The following is a 19,595-nucleotide window of genomic DNA, read 5'->3' as shown; positions in this document are numbered from 1 at the left end:
CTTTCTGCACATCCAGCGAATCCTCAACCCTTCCATTGGCTTGTAAAAGAAAATGTAGTCGGCCCGGATCGACCCGGTGCTCCTGCGAACGAACCGCGATGTTGCCAAAAGGGAGGTCTCCCGAGCAACGGTGGTGTCCAGCAGGTGGGTTGGTAACTTTTACTGCCGGAACATGCCGGCCCGTGGGGCTGGCTGGCTGCTTTTGTAACGGGGCAGAGACTTACTGAGTTAATTTTATGATCCACTTGCAGCGTGCAACTGATATTGGCTACTGCCGCATTCGCACAACGCCGTCTGCCTGTCGCGGGTACGGACGGCATTAAAACCCTCGAGTGCGCTTCTTGAAAAGCACATGCTGTGGCAGAGATTAACAAACGGTTACACTAATGCTACTGACTGCTCCATTTTAACTGCTACGAAAATAGTATCAGGCCAGTGCACGCTATCGATCGGTGAACGGGTCGAGGGCGCGCGCACTGCAACCGATTCCTTGGAGCATCGTTTGCGAGCATTACGTTGAACAAAATCGTGCTGAAATTAAGACACATTTAGCTCTGCTCTGTTAGCTGGTTTTAAAAGCAAATTATTTTTATTTTTTTCTAGTATTCCCAACGACATTGACCGGTTAAGTGCGAACGTCAAACACATCAGTAAGACACTTTCGTGCATCCAGAATTCACGAGGATCCAATCGTCCTAAAATTGGATCAATGAGAATTCATATAAGCTCAGTATGAGAGGTATCATGAACTCATATTTGACTGCCACTGGCATTAAACAACAACAAAAAAGGAAGAAAAATCTCTAACCAGATTGCATTTCTTTCTGCACCAGCAAGAAATTTTTGAGGAACAAAAAAAAACCCCCAGACACCACACACAAGGGAAAGAAAATTGAGAAAAATGGATTGCAAAACAAAACTCTTCCATGCTTTAACCGGGTGGGAATTTTACCACCTTCACATTAAAAAAGAAGAAAGCGAAAACACACGCACACCCAACTTGCTAACCGAACACCACCGCAGTGAGGAAAAAAGAAGGGAAAATCCCATCTTGAAACGCAGCAAAGCGAGGAAGTAATTCTCGCTTCTGCGTGCGATAGAGCGCTGCAGAAAAAAAAACATGTAAAACTTTGAAAAGAAGGCAACCTCTCACCCTTCTACTGAAAAAAAACCACAAAAAAGCCATCTATCCTTATGCCGGTAATGTTCGCTCCTTCGCTCCACACCATCAGCTTCACTGTCGGGCACTCGAAAGCGTACCAGGGCTATAGCTGCTACCACCTGCTGCTGTTGTTGGTGCTACTACAACTACCACCTTCGTGTCTAAGCTTACGCACAGACTAACCGAACATCATCTTGAACACCATCGGCAGCAGAAGCGTCCAGTAATGGCTTTTCGTTTTCGTTACACTTTCCACCAATAACCCCCGCGTGCCAACAATCGATTCGTCACCATTTTGCTCCGCTGACCCGCTGACTTCTGCTGGCAAATTGAAAAACCTAAAACGGGAACAGTAAAAAGGCTTGCCCATCAGCAGAGAGAGAGCGCGCTGATGCTACTACTACTGCCGGACAGTTCGGTAAAGAAATACATCTTCGTTTCCCTGCTGGGTGTGTGGATGCAAAATCGTACCATCTCGCATCGTTGCAAAGCTGGGTGCCCTCTTACTTTGAACCTTTGAACGCTTTCGCTTCGTCTGGTGTAGGAGGGCGAACGTAAGACGATGTAAACAAAATTTAAACCAGCAGGTCCATCATCGATTTCCTCGTTATGTTCCGACAGCCATCAGTATATCCTCTCCTGTTTGAGAGTTAGTACAGAAGCAGACTGAGCAGACTACAGATCCATAGTACACATTAGTGGGAGGAAAATATTCACAACCCTAACCATACGACATTCACTGTAGCAGCAGTGCCGAGAGGAAACCCTGGCCGAAAATCTGGCAAAAATTCAATTTTTCAATTCCCCCTGCACCTGTCAAACTGTTCGCTGAGAGACAAGTGAAAATCTAAACAACGTAATCGAAACATCGTTTAGCACACACACCACGCAAGTCACTAAGCATGCGAGACGGGATTGACAGGGAAGGGAATGTTTAACCCCCGACATCTTCCCACAGGCGCACGCACAAATGTCCAAACAATGTGCCCCGACGACATTAACGGCTTTAATGGACATGGGTTATGGGAAACTTCTCTTCCCAAGGTCCTATCCACCCTTCCTATCCTACTCAAATTGTCAATCGATGATCGCACGCATATTAGAGCTGGTTGCTACTACAGTTTCTGATTAAGTTTCGAAGAATTGAAGCTTGATTTGGATCATGGCCCGACGACACCAACAGGTTCATCGACTGGACCTTTCCAGCTCGATTGATTCTGCGACCAACATCTTCATTCTTATCGCGATCAGTTCCGTTCCGGTTAGATGATGCTCAACGAAGCTGTTTAATCTATTATCAACTATCAGACAGAAGCCATCTGAAGAGAGTTGTGGTTGGTTATCTTTCCCTCTTCGAAGAACATCGAAGAACTTTGTTCCAGTTATGAAGGGGTACTATTAGATCATCCTGCGGATGTGATCTGTTTCATAGGGAAAAAGAGTTAAGAGTTGTTTGCACTCGCATGGAATCTTCCCAAGAAGCAGAAGGTCATCCACTCATTGGAATCGTTCTACTGGTATTCACTTAACGGGTGACTGCCACTCTAGCGCGTTATCAGCCCAACCCGCCCTTGGTTTTGGACTTCCCGAGCCCCTAACACCCTCCACCCTCGGGAATGGCTTCATATCGCGTGCAACCGCAAGCATTCGCTCTTATCTATCCAGCTTTCTCTCTTCATCACACTCTTTCTATCGGGCAGAAATTAACAATCAACAACTCCTCCAACCAACGACATGCTTCAATAACCGAACTTATCAGGCGACCGTTCCGTTTACCAGCCCTTTGAGCATGGTTCATGCCGCTTATCTACCATGGTACAAACGAACTATAGCACATGTATGTAGGGGAACGCTTTAGAGAAGACAGCAAAAAAGTGTGATAAATATTTTCGTTTTCATGTTGGTTACAATGTTTGGCAGACTCAAATAGAGATGTTCGCAATAAAGTTCAACAACGCAATCGTTTTTGTCAGTGGGGACCACTTTAGGAGATCTTGGTGTGCAATTTCTGGTTTTCTGGTTTTGATTTCTTGATTAACAAGTCGACCTTGAGTACGTAATGTAATACTTAGGTTCAGCGATTTAAAGTTTGATGAGTCTGTTAAAAAACCTTTTTTTTTTAATTTTAAAATTGTTGGATTGTCTTATCTTAAAGCTTGATCCGTTTTGAACATAGTTTCGTGACCATCATGGCAAAAAGAGATTCATAGTCGGTTTTCTGGTTAATTCAATGTTTTCCTCAAAATCCTAAAATAAGTTTATAAAACTTGATGCTGCCCGGTGGTCAGGCGACAAAGGCCCGGAACTTCACACGGCAGGACGCTTGTAGTGAGGACTGACTTATCCAACTATCAGCAGCAGTGATATCAGCAAGTATAGTAAGTGATAAAATGGCCGCTGTGGCGTGGAGGTCTTTAAGCCAAGATGAAGTTTTACTCCAAAAAAATTAAGTCGATTCGTTGAAAATATGTATTTTTAATAGAAGCTGCTCATCTTATTTTAATGTCCGTTTCTGGATGTCTAAGTCGAATAAAAAAAAATCTTTGGAGTTTGTTTGAACTGTAGGTACGTATATGGTTAAAAGATTGCAGAAAATAATCCCAAAGTTGACTTCATAGATCATGATAATGATCTTTTCTACACCAGGAGGTCTTAGTCAAGTCTGTTTGTTATTGCAGCGCTTTGGAGACTCCTTATGAGTTTTTAATCATGATGCGATTTTCCGTTGTTCCTGTCATATGATTATTTGCATAAGCAATATTCAAGCTATAAATGGATTTTAGCTTAACTAAAACCTACATTTTAATTTGGTATTTTGTCCCCATTTCTTATATCTTGCCAACCTTCAGAAATGCTTCTATCTTTTATCTTCTTGCATAGGTACCAAACTCATGCATCAGAAGTACCCAACCATCAAAGAGCCTTGACGAACGATGAAGACTTAGGCTCGACTTTAAAATCAATACTCACTGGCACACTTCTGCTTCGTGGAACAATTATGAAAGAGTGCTCTCGTGTCAGGAAAAAAAGCCCATTTGGTAAGACTTGAACCATTCCGTACCACAGATAATTATACAACCGCTTACCCAAGAGAATTGAGTCAACATTCAGGATATTCTAGAAGCGTATTGAGCAGTCTCTTAATAGTATGGGAGTAAAATAGCATATAGAAACCGATTTTTGTAATAGTTTAAATAAATTCCATTGTAATAGTAGCAACAAAAATATAAACACGTAAAACCTGATTACATGTTCAAAAGTTCATACTTTCTCCCTTAGTGAGAAAATGAGTTACTCCGTATGCAAACGCTAGAGCCGTCCTCCAACAGGATGTGCAGGAGTGGAAGTTGAAATGGTGAAAACAATTTCACTGCTTGGTGAGATATTTGCTCCTCACTGTTCAGTTCTCGGAGAGGCTCACACGCGTGGCAACGCGAAAAGCACAGTGAGCGTAGTTGGACGAATCCTTCTTCACTCGGGGGAGCAGCTTCTGCTCACAACGGCCAGCGACATTTGATTTCGCGTTCGGAAGCTCACTGTCGGAAAATCGATTTTTCACATAAAATTATGTAAAACCGAGCGTGTTTTTCCTCCAATAAGCCTTTTGTACGATGTGTTAGACTGTGTACACACACCTGCTAGTATCTTAGTACATATCTCCCACACACTCGAACAGAAACACTTACCTCAATTTTCCTTTCGACGTTTACGAAACAATTTCCCGCAGCACACAGCAGCCGCTTTACAATTTCCGCTTCACTGGGAATTCCTCAGCAAGTACACTTAACAATTGCTTCCAGCACGAAGATAACAGCACACACCGGTGTACTCCAACACACACACGCGCGCAGGACACATACACAACACAGACACAGCTCTTGTGAGTGGCCACTTGAGGGGTGAGATATTTTCACCCCCTCCTTTTTGCTATTAGGTTACTTTTTTGTATAATATAAAATACTATCTATGTTTCGGTTGCCCTTTTGCTGCGTTGGTGCCTGCTTGCGTCGACAAGACCGGAATCCACTTTTCCGCTGGGCGAAGAAACACCACCACCAGTCGGAAAATCAATTGGCGGAAGAGAGATTCACGGGAACACAACATACACCAGATACACACACATACACACACGATCACGCACACCAATTACACAGACACACGGCACAAGTGCACACACACCATCCCGTGGCGGTGAACCTGGCAGGCGCACCGCACCAATGCGCGCGACTGGATGTGTGCTGCAGCTGTGTGCACGAGCACGTACGTCCTCCAGGTGGTCGTTCGCACAATTCAACACGATGGTGTTTCTGCGGCTGGCTGAAAAATAGAGATAGAAAAACCATCAACGATTTGCACAACTGCCGAACAGCCTCACACAGCCCCACCAAACACACACACACACGCGCGCGCGCGCACACACGGACGCACTGAAGGAATATCTGTCAAGTTGAAGCATGAATCCTCCGCGAGGCCTACTTGGGATGTTTCTTCAACATCTTAAGTGAACTTGCTGTGTGAAGTATTTGTCACACATTTGCACAACAGTACGCACACGCACACATACATTTTGCCACTACTAGCCGTCAACTTCTCTATCTGGAAGGACACGTTGGTAAGTAGTCTCGAAAGACAAGAGAACAAGTTCTACCCTTTGATGTGTTTACTCGTGTCACACAATGTACTCTGGCGTTACGAAATCCCATTCCGGAATGAAACAACACAGGTTAAGATTATCATCTATTTGCCATTAGTGGCATCATTTGCACACACAAACTTCCCTACTACTCCCATTGCTTCCCACACAGTTTTCACGCAGTAAGCTCTTCTTTTGCTTCTCTCCGTCCCATACACTTCAACCATTTATCTGCTTCATCGCTCTCTTCCACTTGGTCACTGGAAATTCCAACACATTTTTCCAACCATTTCTGAGGAGTTTTTCCTGACTTGATACACTAGTAACACAGACACATCCCATCGATACTTCTAGGCGTTGACAGCGTTTGTGGACCACAATTTTCCAACCGAATTCTTCATCTGGTTTCCAGCACCACCACCATCGAGTGCAAGATACTGATCACCATCATTGAGCACGAAGCATCCGGATATTTTAGTGGATTGTGTAACACGCGTGGATCCAATTGGAGAAGGGAACACCAGAAATCCTACTACAACTACCACTACGAGCTCCCTGGCACACGTCACCCTTGCCCACAGAAGGGATGGGGGAAAAAAATAGTAGTCCTTCACCTTCACGAACGATCCAACAACTCCGGCCGCACCAACGTCGTGAGGAAAACTGTGAATATGAGCAGTATATCCTAGTGTGTTGCGCTGACAAAACCGTTTCGTTCGATTTCTCGGGAAAATTCTTGCTCCCACGCTCCCCACTCTGAAAAAAAAAAACCATGTGGATGAGAGATTCGTCTCATTTTCTTTTTGGGGAAAAAAGGAAGAACTCTCTCTCGCCGGTGAATGTTGAATTTTCTCAAGAATTCCATGTTGATGCTCTCTTCCTGACTTCCTGATGATTCCTGACAAGCGAAGAATATTCACACACACATGTATCTCTCACTTCCAGCACCTCGGGCAAGAGCATCAAATGTGAAGAGAAGAAAAATTAGTCTCAAACCTTTTCGGGGGCAAATTTTTCTCGCCTTCATTTTCATTTCACACTCACAACTGTGAGTCGGGTTGTGTTTTGGCTCCTCCGAGGGATAGCTTTTCCTTTCTGCGCTCACCAGCAAAAAAAAGAAGCTACTGTTGAGAAAGCTGCTCAGAGAAATGGGAAAAGAACACCCTTTTTCCTCTCCTTCAACGGCGAGAGCGCTCATGTGAAAATCTGGCAGCACAGGGGATGGATGAGAAAAATCGACCCGCTCGCACAATAGTGAGACGAGATCAGTGTGGCTCGTGAGGGAAATGGTGTGAGCGAGAGTTGGAAAATGCTGCTACACCACACACACACAAAACTTATTACATAATTTCTTCCGATGATGATGGTGATTTGACCAAATAAATTCTGATCTTTGTAAAAAAAAAATCCTTTTACCATACATCACGATAATTCGCACATAAAGTAGGGGGTTTGAGGTTGGAATTTTTCTACTTCAACAGAAGGGAGCCAACACAATCTGACACACTGTAATAAGCTTAATTTTCTCGTTCGTTAAGAACTGCTAAAGCTGTTTTCTTTCGCATGGCAAACCCACTTCCACTTTGGAGTGCTTATTGATTTTCTTGGGCAAAGATAAAATGTCCTATTTTCCTATTATTCCTTTTTTGGCGTCGTGTGGTGCTGCTCCATGCCTTTATAGCAATATTTTCCATTACCTTAAAAGCAAACGCGACACACACGCACATACACACAACAACGAACAAGCAATTCTAATTTAAAATCCAACAAAATGTGTGATCATGGGCGGTGTGGTAGCAGAAAACCGCTTTCCACACGACTGCCCGCGACTGGTGTCGGGGTGTCTAATGTTGAACGATGCCACATATATATGCAGCAAGTCTCTATAGGTGTGTGCGCTTAATATAGTATCCTAGTATCGGTTGGTTCGCTAAACACACTCGGCTCTTTTTTCTTCACCGTTTTTTTTTTCCACCCCATCGGAACTATGCCATATCAAGTGCTTCAGTGTATCCACACCTTGACATAAATGCGCGCAAACATGTCAACGCACACACAAACACACACGCACACAGATATGCGATCGATCTGATCGATTTTAGTCGAAAATGTTCAACCACTGCCAACACATCATCGTATAGCACTGCCAATACTGTCTCCTCCCTTCACCCGCGTAGAAAACTATTGAGTTTTTCCTCATTTTTCCACTCCCATTCTCACACACACGCTTGGTTGGCTGATGTTTCAGGGTCACACAAAATTATAGGATATCGAGCGATTTTTTATACACCGGGGACACACGAATCGATCAGTCCCCGAACGGGAAGCAACCGTCCCTTTTGAGTGCGTGTGTGTGTGTGTATGTTTAAACCACGTTTCACATCACGGACCAAAACGGTCGCCTCCTAATTTATCTACTATTGAGACTACTAATTCAACCTCAGAACAAAACTCCACAAGCAGACAGCACCACGAAGCGACTTAGCGCGCGACCACTTGCGGCGAACTTGCAGCGTGTGTGCTCTCGCACTGAAAATACTGCTGCTCCCAACCCAGTCGCTGCTCGCACAGTGGGGCCAATTTCAGCAACGGCCTCCTCCCCACCCTCAAATACCTTCCACCATTCCTGGGTGCTGAGAGAATTACCGTACATCGCTGTGGAGCGCTGTGGTTGGGAAGAGAAATTTTCCCGCACAGAGCAACAACGACCGTTTCGAGTGCAACAACAGCGTGGTGCGATGGGCAAAGGCGCGGCACACGCGGGTTAGTCGGTTGCAGCAATAACAACTCAATCTCCTGCCTCTTCGTGTGCGGGACAAGGGAAAACGAGTGAGAAAAATCATGCTTAAGAGCTGGAAAATTGTAAAATTCTCGTTTGTTTTTTTTTTTCTACGCTGTTCTCTCTATTTTCCGTACGAGTTTTCCGAGCAGTGCGAGCATTTTAAATGGTTCGTTTGGCTGAGCGGTGAGATCGTTTACTCACAGCACCAGTGAAATTGAGAGTTGAATAGTGAGCAAAGAGCTCAGCTGCTCACAACATATTCATGTTTATCGAACATCTCACTGGCTAAAGAGACACGCACGCACGCACGCAATTGGGCAGTGAACATCGGGACACATGTGCACAGGTGTACGGATCTTCCCGTAAAGTACGCCGGAATTGTTTTATAATTAGATGGAAGTTGGGAGCAATATTCCAACATGCTGCTTTTGATGTTCACGAGCACGCCACCAGCTATGCTAAATCCAGATCATGCTCCATTGTACAGAAAACATTTGGAAAATGTCCTAAAAATAGATATCAATAAGTGTAACACATTGTTAACATTGTTTTACTCACACATGTAAATACATCATTTTTTCCTCTTATCAACTGTTGCTGTGAGTTATACAGATTAGATAGCGGTTTTTGAATCGGCGTATCAATTGATGCATAAAAATCCCTCCATTCCTATCTGCTATAATTAAGTATGCTTATTGCTAATGGTTTCTAAAGACTTAGAAATAATTTGATTTTTTTCGAATGGAATAGCTATAGTGCGAGTTTATGACTCATTTGAGGTCCTCGCTCCTTGCAAGAGACGCATGATATATGATACATCATGTATGGACCAAGTTCCTCATGGGTCCAAAACCTCAGGACTCCAAAGGGTCTTGTCATCTTCCACTAAGAATCCACTCAGTCACCTGCTTTGCAGTCAAAGAGATTTTTTTCTTTTATTTATAGGCTTTGATTCTCTAAGACTACATTCGCCTCTCTCAGTCGAAGAGGTCAAGCATTTCTCCATTCAAGGGACCTCCATTTCCACGAAGAAGAAGCCTCATCATACAAAGGACTTTTTTTGGTCGCTCAAAAGTTTTATTGTTAATTTCCAAATTGGATCTTTTCATTGGATAGTGTGCAGACTTTTAAACAAAAGCCGGTAAAAACAACATTCTCGTCTCGGTGGTGAAGCGACAACGGTGCGGGTCTTAACACGATTAGACTGGGGTTCAAATCACATCCGGACCGTTCCCCCCGCCATGTGGACTGACTATCCGACTACGTGTTATCTGCAAGACTAGTAAGCCATAAGATGACCAGCTCGTGACCTAGGAGGAGGGTCGTTAAGCGAAGGATAAAAAATTTGGTACATTTTTAACAGTTTATTATTCATTTATTATTTTATTTTAATTTGTCTGCCTGAATTTTGTAACTTGAAAACTTGATATAAGTTGACCTAAATGTTGGGACATTTTGACGATAATTAGACGCAGTTTATAAACTTAGAATAACTTTAAATGGGGCGTCTCGAAGCAGCTGATTACTTCAACAAAAACAAGTAGAAACGTTATACTTCTGACGTATGAAGACCTGAGCCGCTTTTATCTCTGCCACCGGAGCATCCAAAGTTATGTTCTCAGGTAAATTTTATGTACTTTGTAGAAGCATAATTTAATCGAGGATTACTTTACAGATTATTTCACTTTTGATATAAACTTTTTGGAATGGAATTACTACCTGTTGATTTACCAGACTTACTGATACCACGTACTTGGATAGGCAGTGAATGATGATGAAAAAAAATGGATGAAATTTCATTTTTTGGATCCGAACAACTGTTAATAATATTTAATTACTTCATTCAGAAACGTTTTTAAGGTTTAGACAAATCATCTTTATCCTTACTTAGATATGTTCGATTCGTTTCTATCCAAATGCCAAACCGGCCAATTGTTCCAAGCGGCATCTACCGCAACCAAACCCATCTAAACAGCGCAAGTCAAAACCGCTCGCACAGCACATTCTTATCCTCTATCCCGAAAACACGTTGCGAGCGGTAGGGAAGAAATCTTTGGCCACGCTCGCCATGCTCGAATCCTCCCCAACAAAACGGACAACCGGCAATTTCAAGCAACGCAGCCAGTAGGCGCAGTCCGATATTTATATTTAGAAACGTTTCACAGCGTTGGCCAGCCCAAGAGTCAGTGTTGAGTGTAGTAGCTTCCCCGAGACGCCAGATGCACCAAAAAACTGTGCGATGTGCAGGAGGGGAGTGATTGGTCCGGGGCCCGACTCTACGCCAGCCAGTTCCTGTGATCCACACCACAACGGACGGATTTATGCTTCTGGTACGTCGAGAACGAATAAACGAACCGATCGATCGATTTTCGTGTCTCGAAAAAGGTGGAAAATTCAATTCCCGACCAATGGCTTGGCAGGTTATGCAATGTGTGCTCGGGGTGGCCGTTTTCCGCACCATGTCCGGGGTTGCATGTGTGCGGTGGTAAATGAAAATGGAGATTGATTTTTGTTTTTGTGCTTGTTGTTTTGGTGTTTTGCAAATCAAACCCACCCAAAAACCCAACAGCTTTCCTTCTTGGGGCATCGTTCTGTCCCTGGTGAAATTGCTAATCAATTTTCATAATTTAGCACGGAAAGGGGGACTCTTTCCTTCCTTTTTTTTATTGCTCCATTCTCAACTCGCTAAAAATAACCAGAAGAAGAAAAGGGAATTTATCGGCTTTATTGCCCTTGTACGTCTACTGTCCTGCTGCTTCTTCCATGGTTGCGCGCTCTCGATTCAAAATGCTCAATCAGTGTAGTGTGGCTGACGATGGTGGCGGTTGCCTAATTAGCAAAGGTTTCCGCCATTCTCATTCTTTTATAGCTGAGTGAGTTTTCCTGCGTTTTTTTCCCTTACCAAAACAGTACAATAAATGTGATTAACATTCCACGCTTCTTCTTCTTGACTTAACGACCTTCTAGGTGGTCGTGGTCGACCATCCAATGGCTTACTAGACTTGCTGATACCAGGTAGTTCGATAGTTAGTCCTCGCTACGGGCGAACGGTCCGGATAGGATTTGAACTCCGATCCTGCCGTGTGAAGACCGGTGCCCTTATCGTATCAACACCGAATCACCCCATTCCAAACATTTTACATTTTTGTTTTGAATTTGTATAAATGAACGATGCATAGCGTGACGTGATTCGAATGATTTGCGAGGTGTGTTAGCTTCCGGTTTCCACTTTTGCGTTAGGGTGATTGTGGAACCTTCCTTTGATGGTGACCTTCGGGACAAACCTTACAACCAGCACCGATGGATAGGACAGCATATAGCATAGAACATCATGTTTCTCGAATAAAAAATTCATATGTAAAACAGGTCGCTTGCTGACTCCGACAAGCTGGTCACATTACTCGACACCACACGGCGTTAGTCATTCCGCTTCAGGGCACACGACGCCACATATTTCCCTTCACTAATTGAGGCTACCACCCGGATGTCGATACAGGCAACCGTATGAAACCCGGCGGCCATCCTCAATTGCTGAGATGCATAAAGCCGAGGCCGAGGACAACGATGCACACACAACAGGCTCTTCCATGTTTACCTGTGCCTTGTCATATTGTGACGATTTGTGTCGTTCTCTCTCGCTCGTTCTCGTTCTCGTTGTGTTCGACCGCTTCGGGACGTTCTTATCATCCGTTGTACAGCCCTAGAATTGCATTTAGGTCGCTGTAACGTACTATAAATCAACGCGCCCGAGACTTACCCAACATCCCCAAATGCAACACAGAAAAACACAACTACCGACAAGAAGGCAAGAAGGAAGTTAAAGCCTTCAACCTTACGGATGTAAACAAACTCCGTCGTCGCTACGGTTCGCGCCTGAACACCATCTCCAGCGAAACGCGAGATCTGTTGTGCGATCCCAAATGCGGAAAACGAGCACAGTAGGCCGCGGGTAGGTGGGATTTTCTGTGTACACACACACGACACGGCGGCAAACAAAACCCAATAGTATCACTTTCGTCCTCCTGTACCGTTCTAGCTTCAGCACAACCTTCCTCCTTACAATATATCCAACATTAGAAGAAGTTTAATGGCCACCTGGACGATTAAAATCGATCGATAACTCTCCCTCCCATGCTTTCACACGTATTCCGGTCGCGAGCGTGTGCGTTTTTTTTTCTTCTTCACGTTCGCTACACACACTTTTATCCCCCTTGCGCGAAAAAGAAGAATACCCGGTATACACACACGCACACACACCGTACGAACGCAGCGCTTTCACCTTTGGCGATGAAATGATCGCCCCGTGTGCGGCTGGAACGACGTGCACCTGAGCTTTGTTGAACTACATCGATTATGTGAAACTATTAGTGCCGAAAAGAGAGTTCCTTGCACTTCCCCCTTTTTCGTTACGGTAAGTCGTGAAAAACGTACACTCGCGGTTCCGTTCCACTACACCTACACCGGAAAAATCAATGATCGCACACACGGCACAGGGACTGTGAAACGTGTACCCTTAGGCAGCCAGGCTAACGAAACTTTTACTCACCCGATTTTGGGACCCAATGGATTCTGTTCTTTTCCCCCCGAGAGCGTGTTGTTTAACCCGTGGGTAATACTTTCGAGTTTGTTGCCGAACCCATTAATGAGTCACTGCGTGCGGAATTCACTGCATCCCCCACTGATCGCCCGTAAAAGGACTGCGTTTAAGCGGCACGGGTATATTTTCATCGAGTATTGTCATTGAATATTTATCGCCTGTGCTATGAAGCCGTGGCCGCACGGTGGTTCACTTTTGTTTTTGACAGCTCATTTGTCAAACATTAGCTGCACAGTGAGAAAAACACAGAAAATGCTAGCGGTCAAATTTTTACATGTGTTTCTTCTTTTTGGAAACAAGTGTTTTTATTACCCTCTTTTTATTTATTTGATAGTGAAAGAGTGAGATGCAATAGCACGTTTGCTCTTGAGAGAGAATTCATTCGTGCCAGTGGTTTCGTTAGCTCTTCGCTTAAACTGTTAAAAATATACATTAATTTCAAAACTGCAATAAATTATTCTGTTATTTTTTAAAATTATGTTCATGACCTAATTGTTTACGTATTATACCATTGTGCTATCGGCATCTAGAAATGATGCGTGAAGAAAGCCTTTTTACTTTCCTGCGGTTTAAAATTGAGCACAGACGCAATGCTATTTGTTGTTTGTCGCATAAATACTTACATTATTTACATAAATACTTACAGTAAACCTTCAGCATTTATTTAAATCTTACCAGAACTTGTATATACGGTGAAAATGTAATATAACTTAAAGCCAGTTCATTAAAGTAAGGGGCAGTTAATAAAACGACAACTAAAACATGCTTAAATTTGTTTGTATAATCTATTTATTTGCCATTACTGTGGTAAAAGCATTTCCATCAATCTTTGGAGGTTAAACAATATAGAAGAGTTCTGGGAACCTAATCGATAATTGGCCAAATTTTGTTTTGCACACCGAACGCTCTCGTTTGCTTACACATTACAGGTAAATGAATTTTGTGTTATCGTTAAACATATTAATTATGGTCTGCCGTTATGACCAAAAACCATATGTCAAATCTAAAACAACGAATGCTTTCTATACTTTGAATAAATCGGTATCTCTACGGTACGACGTCACCACATCATCTGTTTAATTGCTGGACATTAAACGGTTTTTGGTACCTAGAAGAAGGCCTACAGCAAAAGTGTTGGGTAGCGGTGTATTGTTGGTGCTGTATTCGTTCATTAGGCAACATTTAGCAGGTAGTCCGTTTCTATTGTTTTGTAGCAGCAGGCACCACTAAAAGGGCGTAAAGCTCCATCGTCGGTGTAAGGCAATCGTGTTGCATCGTTTTGGTGGTTTTGTGCGCGGCGCGCCAGCAATCCTCAATAAAAGCGTTCGTTACTCTTCTGTGCTAAACATGCTAATAGTACATTAATTATAATTGTAATAAAAATTCTTCCAAAAAGCTTAATATCATCACGTTGAACGAACACACACACATCCATCGAGCGTGTGAGCGCGCGCAGTTTGTTGCGAAAGTCGAAGCACGTGTTCTCCGATCGGTGCACAGGCATCATCTTTAGCAGCTTAATGGCTGATGTGCTGATGGGACGAGATTCTGGTTCAATTTACTTTCCCAAGTTCAGCTTGCCCAACAGTCCAGCAGCACCGGCAGTAGCGGACTCTTGGGCCTTGCTAGCCACATCGTTCACTTTCTAAAGATAAGAAAGAAATATTATCAGAATTCTTGGTCTGTCTCTATTGGTTCTGTTCCGCCGTCCATTACCTGCTCCAGCTCGCCACGCTTCTCATCGGCCACGCGGTTCGCTTCCTGCAGCTTCCGATCGACTTCTTCGCTCGCCCGCTTCATACCATCGTCCACCTTCTGTTCGGCCACCTTCATCTGCTCCTCGATCGCTTGCTCCACCACGACGGCACTCTGTTGGATGGCATTTTCGGCCGCCTGCTTGGCATGGTCCATCAGCGTTCCAGCGGCCTGTGTGTGTGTGTGGGTGCGATCGAATCAAAAATAAAACGAAACACATTTAAGTAAATGCAGATGGAACATGCTCCGAGTCCGATCGGTTTTCCATACATACCTGCGACGTTGTTTCCGCGGCAGCCGATGCTTGCTGCTTGGTAGCATCGATCTCGCCCGCCGCCGACGATGCCAATGCTTCCGCATCGGATTTGGTTTTGCTGAAGGATTCCTGCGTTTTCTTTGCCTGTTCCTCGGCTAGGCTGGACGCGGCCTGGACCTTCTCGTTGGCCAAATCCTGCGCTTCCTTCTTCTTCTTATCGAACAGCCCTTCTGCCTTGCTGCCGAGGTTCTTCAGTGAGGCTAAAATGGGTGGCATTCATTAAGGAGAAATAGATTTCATCGATAAGAATGTTTTCAACTTAGAAACTCGACCAACTTGACGCATACAACAAATACCGGAATGCTTCAATGTTTACAAATTAGCTCACTTCATTCCCTCTCGCGATCGTGTTCATGATCACCATGATCGACAGCGTGTGTTGTGATTTAAAATGCTGTCGTTTTTTTTTTCTTCTACGTTTTATTTCCGTACGACTTCTAGCGTGTTAACCTGACGATTCCAAGCTACGCATACATGGCTATAGTCTACTCCCGCCTGTGCCTGGCCATGATGTCATCCGTGAGAGACACTGCGAGCCAAGCCAAGGTCAGAGCAGCGAGAACGTTCAACACACGCTGCGAGATCACTCAAACGTATCATAATGCTCGAGTGTGTTTTTCCTGCAGATGGGCATGCTATATTGTGGGAGGTCTGTGCATGTCCCTCCCCGACGACTCCACTCTAGGGGACTCGCTTCGGAGTACTCTCTGGTGGGAAATCATCAACATTCAAATTCTCAGTCGGCTGTTCTCCAGAGCTATAAAATTTCCAATGTAGGAACATTGGAACACGTCCTCAATGCGTGCCGGCTTACCATCAGAAAATTGAGATAGTCTTGAGGATTGTAGTGGACTTGGCATTGGCTTATAATAATCAATATCTATTTAAACGTGTCCACTGTTAGCTCTAGTACACAGAGGTTACAATCTTTTTCATTACAATTCAGACATTTTATTCGAATACAACAAATTACCTGATGGAAGTTGCAGGTATCAAAAAGTAACCATCACTCGACCGAGTCCACCATTTCCGTTTTTAGACGAACCGTTCGTTGCCGTAAGCTGACACTACCATCCTATGATGATGATGATGATGATGATGTCATATCTGAGGCCAACCGGCGGCACCCATAGAGCTTATTGCCACCTTTTATGCGGTTAGTTTCGTGAGGATTTGCTACTCACTGCACGTTTTATTACAGCTTTCAAAAACGAAAAACTTCACCCACTTCAACTGGCACAGAAAAGCGATACACACCCCGATCGATTTTCTCCACATTCGCCCTTCTACATCGGTTGTGTCCTTGTGTGTTGGGGTGTTTTGTGGTAAAATGGCGTCGATAAATGTTTAATTTTGTATTCCATATCTTCTGTCTAATAAGACAGTCAAACCTGCTCTTACAATATAATTCGGAAGTGATTTTCACGATCCCAACCCCATGCCACGATCATCGTTCAAGGGAAGCTATTTTTAAACCCAATCTCTTCCCAACTGATTCATCCGCAACCCTGTCTCCGCGTTTCGCTGCTACAGCTACAGGCCGTATAAAGGATGAATAATTCTGTAACTAAAAATCCCACAATATTCTCTACTCACAACACTCACCACGTACATTGTAGTTGCTCTATTTACTTTAAATGTTTAACAAGATCACGATAACACCAGTGCATCACAGCATCGTGGTGTGGTGCTTCAACCGCAAACTAGAGCAACGTCCTACGGATTTCAAAGATGAGCTGGTTTGTAAAGGTTGCGCGGCGTACATGCGAGGATCGCCATTTTTAACGTAAGACAAGTTTCATTTAAACATTTAATGTACAACGCCGACGTCCTTTATCGGAATGTTGATGTCACGATGGCTTCCGTCGTCCGAACGATTGGGACGGTTTCTATTTGGACTGGGTGACCTCCGATAGCAGTCATCAACGAGACAAAATATGACGATAATGCCGTGTGACACGAACAAACGAGCAGTGATTGTTTTACAAATTTAATCCAGCACGTTTGAACGTTTAACTCATTAATGCATAATGCATAATTGGTTGTACCAAGAGCAATTATCGTTACATCAAGCATCATTGACCAAAACGTAGTTCTTCGATCGGCACAAAAACCCCGTTGCAGACGTAATGTCTGCAACCATTTATCCGACAGCAAATCACCATTAGTCATCGTATACCAACACATTCCAATGCAGACATTCCAGTATCGATCGCAACTACAGGTTCTCCTCTCCTTCGTGCTGGTCTCAAGCCAAACACATCAGCTGGAGCTGGGTTGGGTGCACCAGCCAACTGCTAGCGGAAGATTTCCTTCCGCTGATAACCTTGTGCAATGTAATTAGTTTGTCCTTTACATTCTGCTCCAGATTCTGTCGCTTGAGACACAATTTTTTACAATACACAACTTACATTTAGCTCCTCCTGCAGGCGTCCGGTAGGCAATTGTTGGGAAAGAAGTTAAATACTATGTTAAAAATGGGTTTGTTTTTTCTTCTGCATGATTCAAATTATTATTTTTCCTAAATAACCCGACCCCAACGCTGATAAATCTACATGTCGAGAAATCTAAACAAATTAGAACAAGATTCAATCAAGCTAACGACGAGACCTTACAACAATTACTTCATTACGGGGAGAGGTACGCGAGAGGCCAAAAACATATGGTGATGGTCCGGGGGGTTTTTTTTTTTGTCGTCTGCCGCAGCTCTGCCACCACAAGGGCCATTCGACTACTTGACCCTTGCAGCCCGGGAGAGGGGAAAGAGAGGACCAACATCTTTAATTCCCCCGTACCAACACCCCTTAGCAAAACCGCCCCTCACACAGCCCGAGACAGCGCATGATTGGAATTCCAATCGGACGCCACACTGGCGCAAAGCAAAGGTTAGAGAAGAACAAAACAAAAACAACGCACCAACTCCATAACCCGCACACACTAAAAAATGAAGCCAAATGAAGGAATCGAAATCGAAAACTTTAGTAAAAGAAAAAAAAATTAAAAGTATAATCAAAACCGATTAAAATTCAAACGCTTTAAATGGCTTTTGGAAGTGACTTTTTTTTTGGCGATAATGAAACGAACGAAATGACGATGGTTGGGGGGGGATGTGTCTGTGGAAATGCAAATTCCATATTCTGGTGAATTCTGGGCTGAGAAGTAGTTTTTAAGAACGTTCTACCCAGGGCCAGGGCAGCCAAAACATCAGCTCTGGAACATGTTTGTCGTAAAGGTGCGGATAAACATATTTGTCTCACCCAGGCGGTAGAGTAACACGTGTACGACACGGGAGTTAAAAGCTGATGCGTAATAGTTCGCCCGGCTATCGAACAGATTGTTTTGTTGTAGGGGATCTTTCGAGCTCTGGGTGTACGGTTTCGGTGCAGCTCCATCATACATTTTTGTCACCAACATCTTGTACCGCATGTTCACTTTCATTTCCTGCACTTACCAGTAATTCCGCTGAACATCTTGTTGTCTGTTGTCGGTTTTCTGCTGCTAGGAAAAATCAAGTGAAAAACCGTTGGCCTTGAACTGGACGGACGCGCACGAACAGTTTACAGCAGCTAACGTTCTTCTCACGCACTCACTCGTCTAATGCACTGCTCTGCAAAACGGGTGCAGCTGCCTCGGTATTCTACCGTAACTGGTTTTACTTTCCACGCGCGGTGGTGGGATCGTATCCGACGAGAGGTGTGTATATATGGATGAATACAACACGACAACTTGACTCGCTTACTGACGCCGACGACCGACTACTGCTGACGAACGAATGCACGAACGCGAATGTACGTCTTCACTACGCGAGCTATGTCAACGAAATAATATGCGCTCGACGCTGCTCGCTCGCGGCATTCGGAACGAGACGGCGCACACGCGCGCACTCCCAAAACGCTGTTTATTTGCTGTCCGTGTGGTCTGTCCCGCGCGGAAGCTGTTGGGGAGGGGAAGCGGAATCGTGAAATACGATTTGAAATTATTTGTGTACAGATTATCATATTTGCCTTTATTTCCTGTAGTTTAGTTTAAAAAATAGCTCAACGATCCATTTTGAATAGTATTATACTTCTCTGTTTTGAATGTTTTAAGGAAACTCTATAAATTTTCTCTTTTATTTCCTCGATTTTCCATTTTTTGCATTAAGTTACTAGCTAATTTACACAATTTTCGATACTGATAAAAAATACGAGGAAAAATCATTCTATTTCTGCTACTGCCCAATAGATGGCGCTACTCATTTTTCAGTTCGTTTTGTCGGACACCACAAATACATATGTTTTTGTTCGTTAACTTTCGCATTCAAAAAGTGTTGTAAAAATTATGAAATTGTGTGTGAAATGAAATTCTTTT

At 43.8% G+C, this 19,595-nt stretch overlaps 1 protein-coding gene across 2 annotated transcripts; it reads right to left on the bottom strand.

Annotated features, from left to right (window-relative positions):
* Positions 1-14,730: 14,730 nt before the first annotated feature.
* LOC126556338 (signal recognition particle receptor FtsY) lies at positions 14,731-18,786 on the bottom strand. 2 transcript variants are annotated; one of them, XM_050211591.1, is made up of 5 exons: positions 18,697-18,775; positions 17,657-17,668; positions 15,204-15,445; positions 14,891-15,100; positions 14,731-14,819 (listed from the first exon to the last, which is right to left on the bottom strand). In XM_050211591.1, the coding sequence occupies exons 1-5, from the start codon at positions 18,713-18,715 to the stop codon at positions 14,733-14,735; spliced, it is 570 nt and encodes a 189-aa protein (XP_050067548.1). In that variant the 5' UTR covers positions 18,716-18,775; the 3' UTR covers positions 14,731-14,732. The 2 variants fall into 2 exon arrangements, with proteins under 2 accessions (XP_050067548.1, XP_050067549.1); XM_050211592.1 differs by lacking the exon at positions 17,657-17,668 and having other exon boundaries at positions 18,697-18,786.
* Between the last annotated feature and the right edge of the window lie 809 nt (positions 18,787-19,595).

This window comes from Anopheles maculipalpis, chromosome 2RL (assembly GCF_943734695.1).
Source record: "Anopheles maculipalpis chromosome 2RL, idAnoMacuDA_375_x, whole genome shotgun sequence".
Lineage (NCBI taxonomy): Eukaryota > Metazoa > Arthropoda > Insecta > Diptera > Culicidae > Anopheles > Anopheles maculipalpis.
This window is presented reverse-complemented; position numbering and strand designations above follow the sequence as displayed.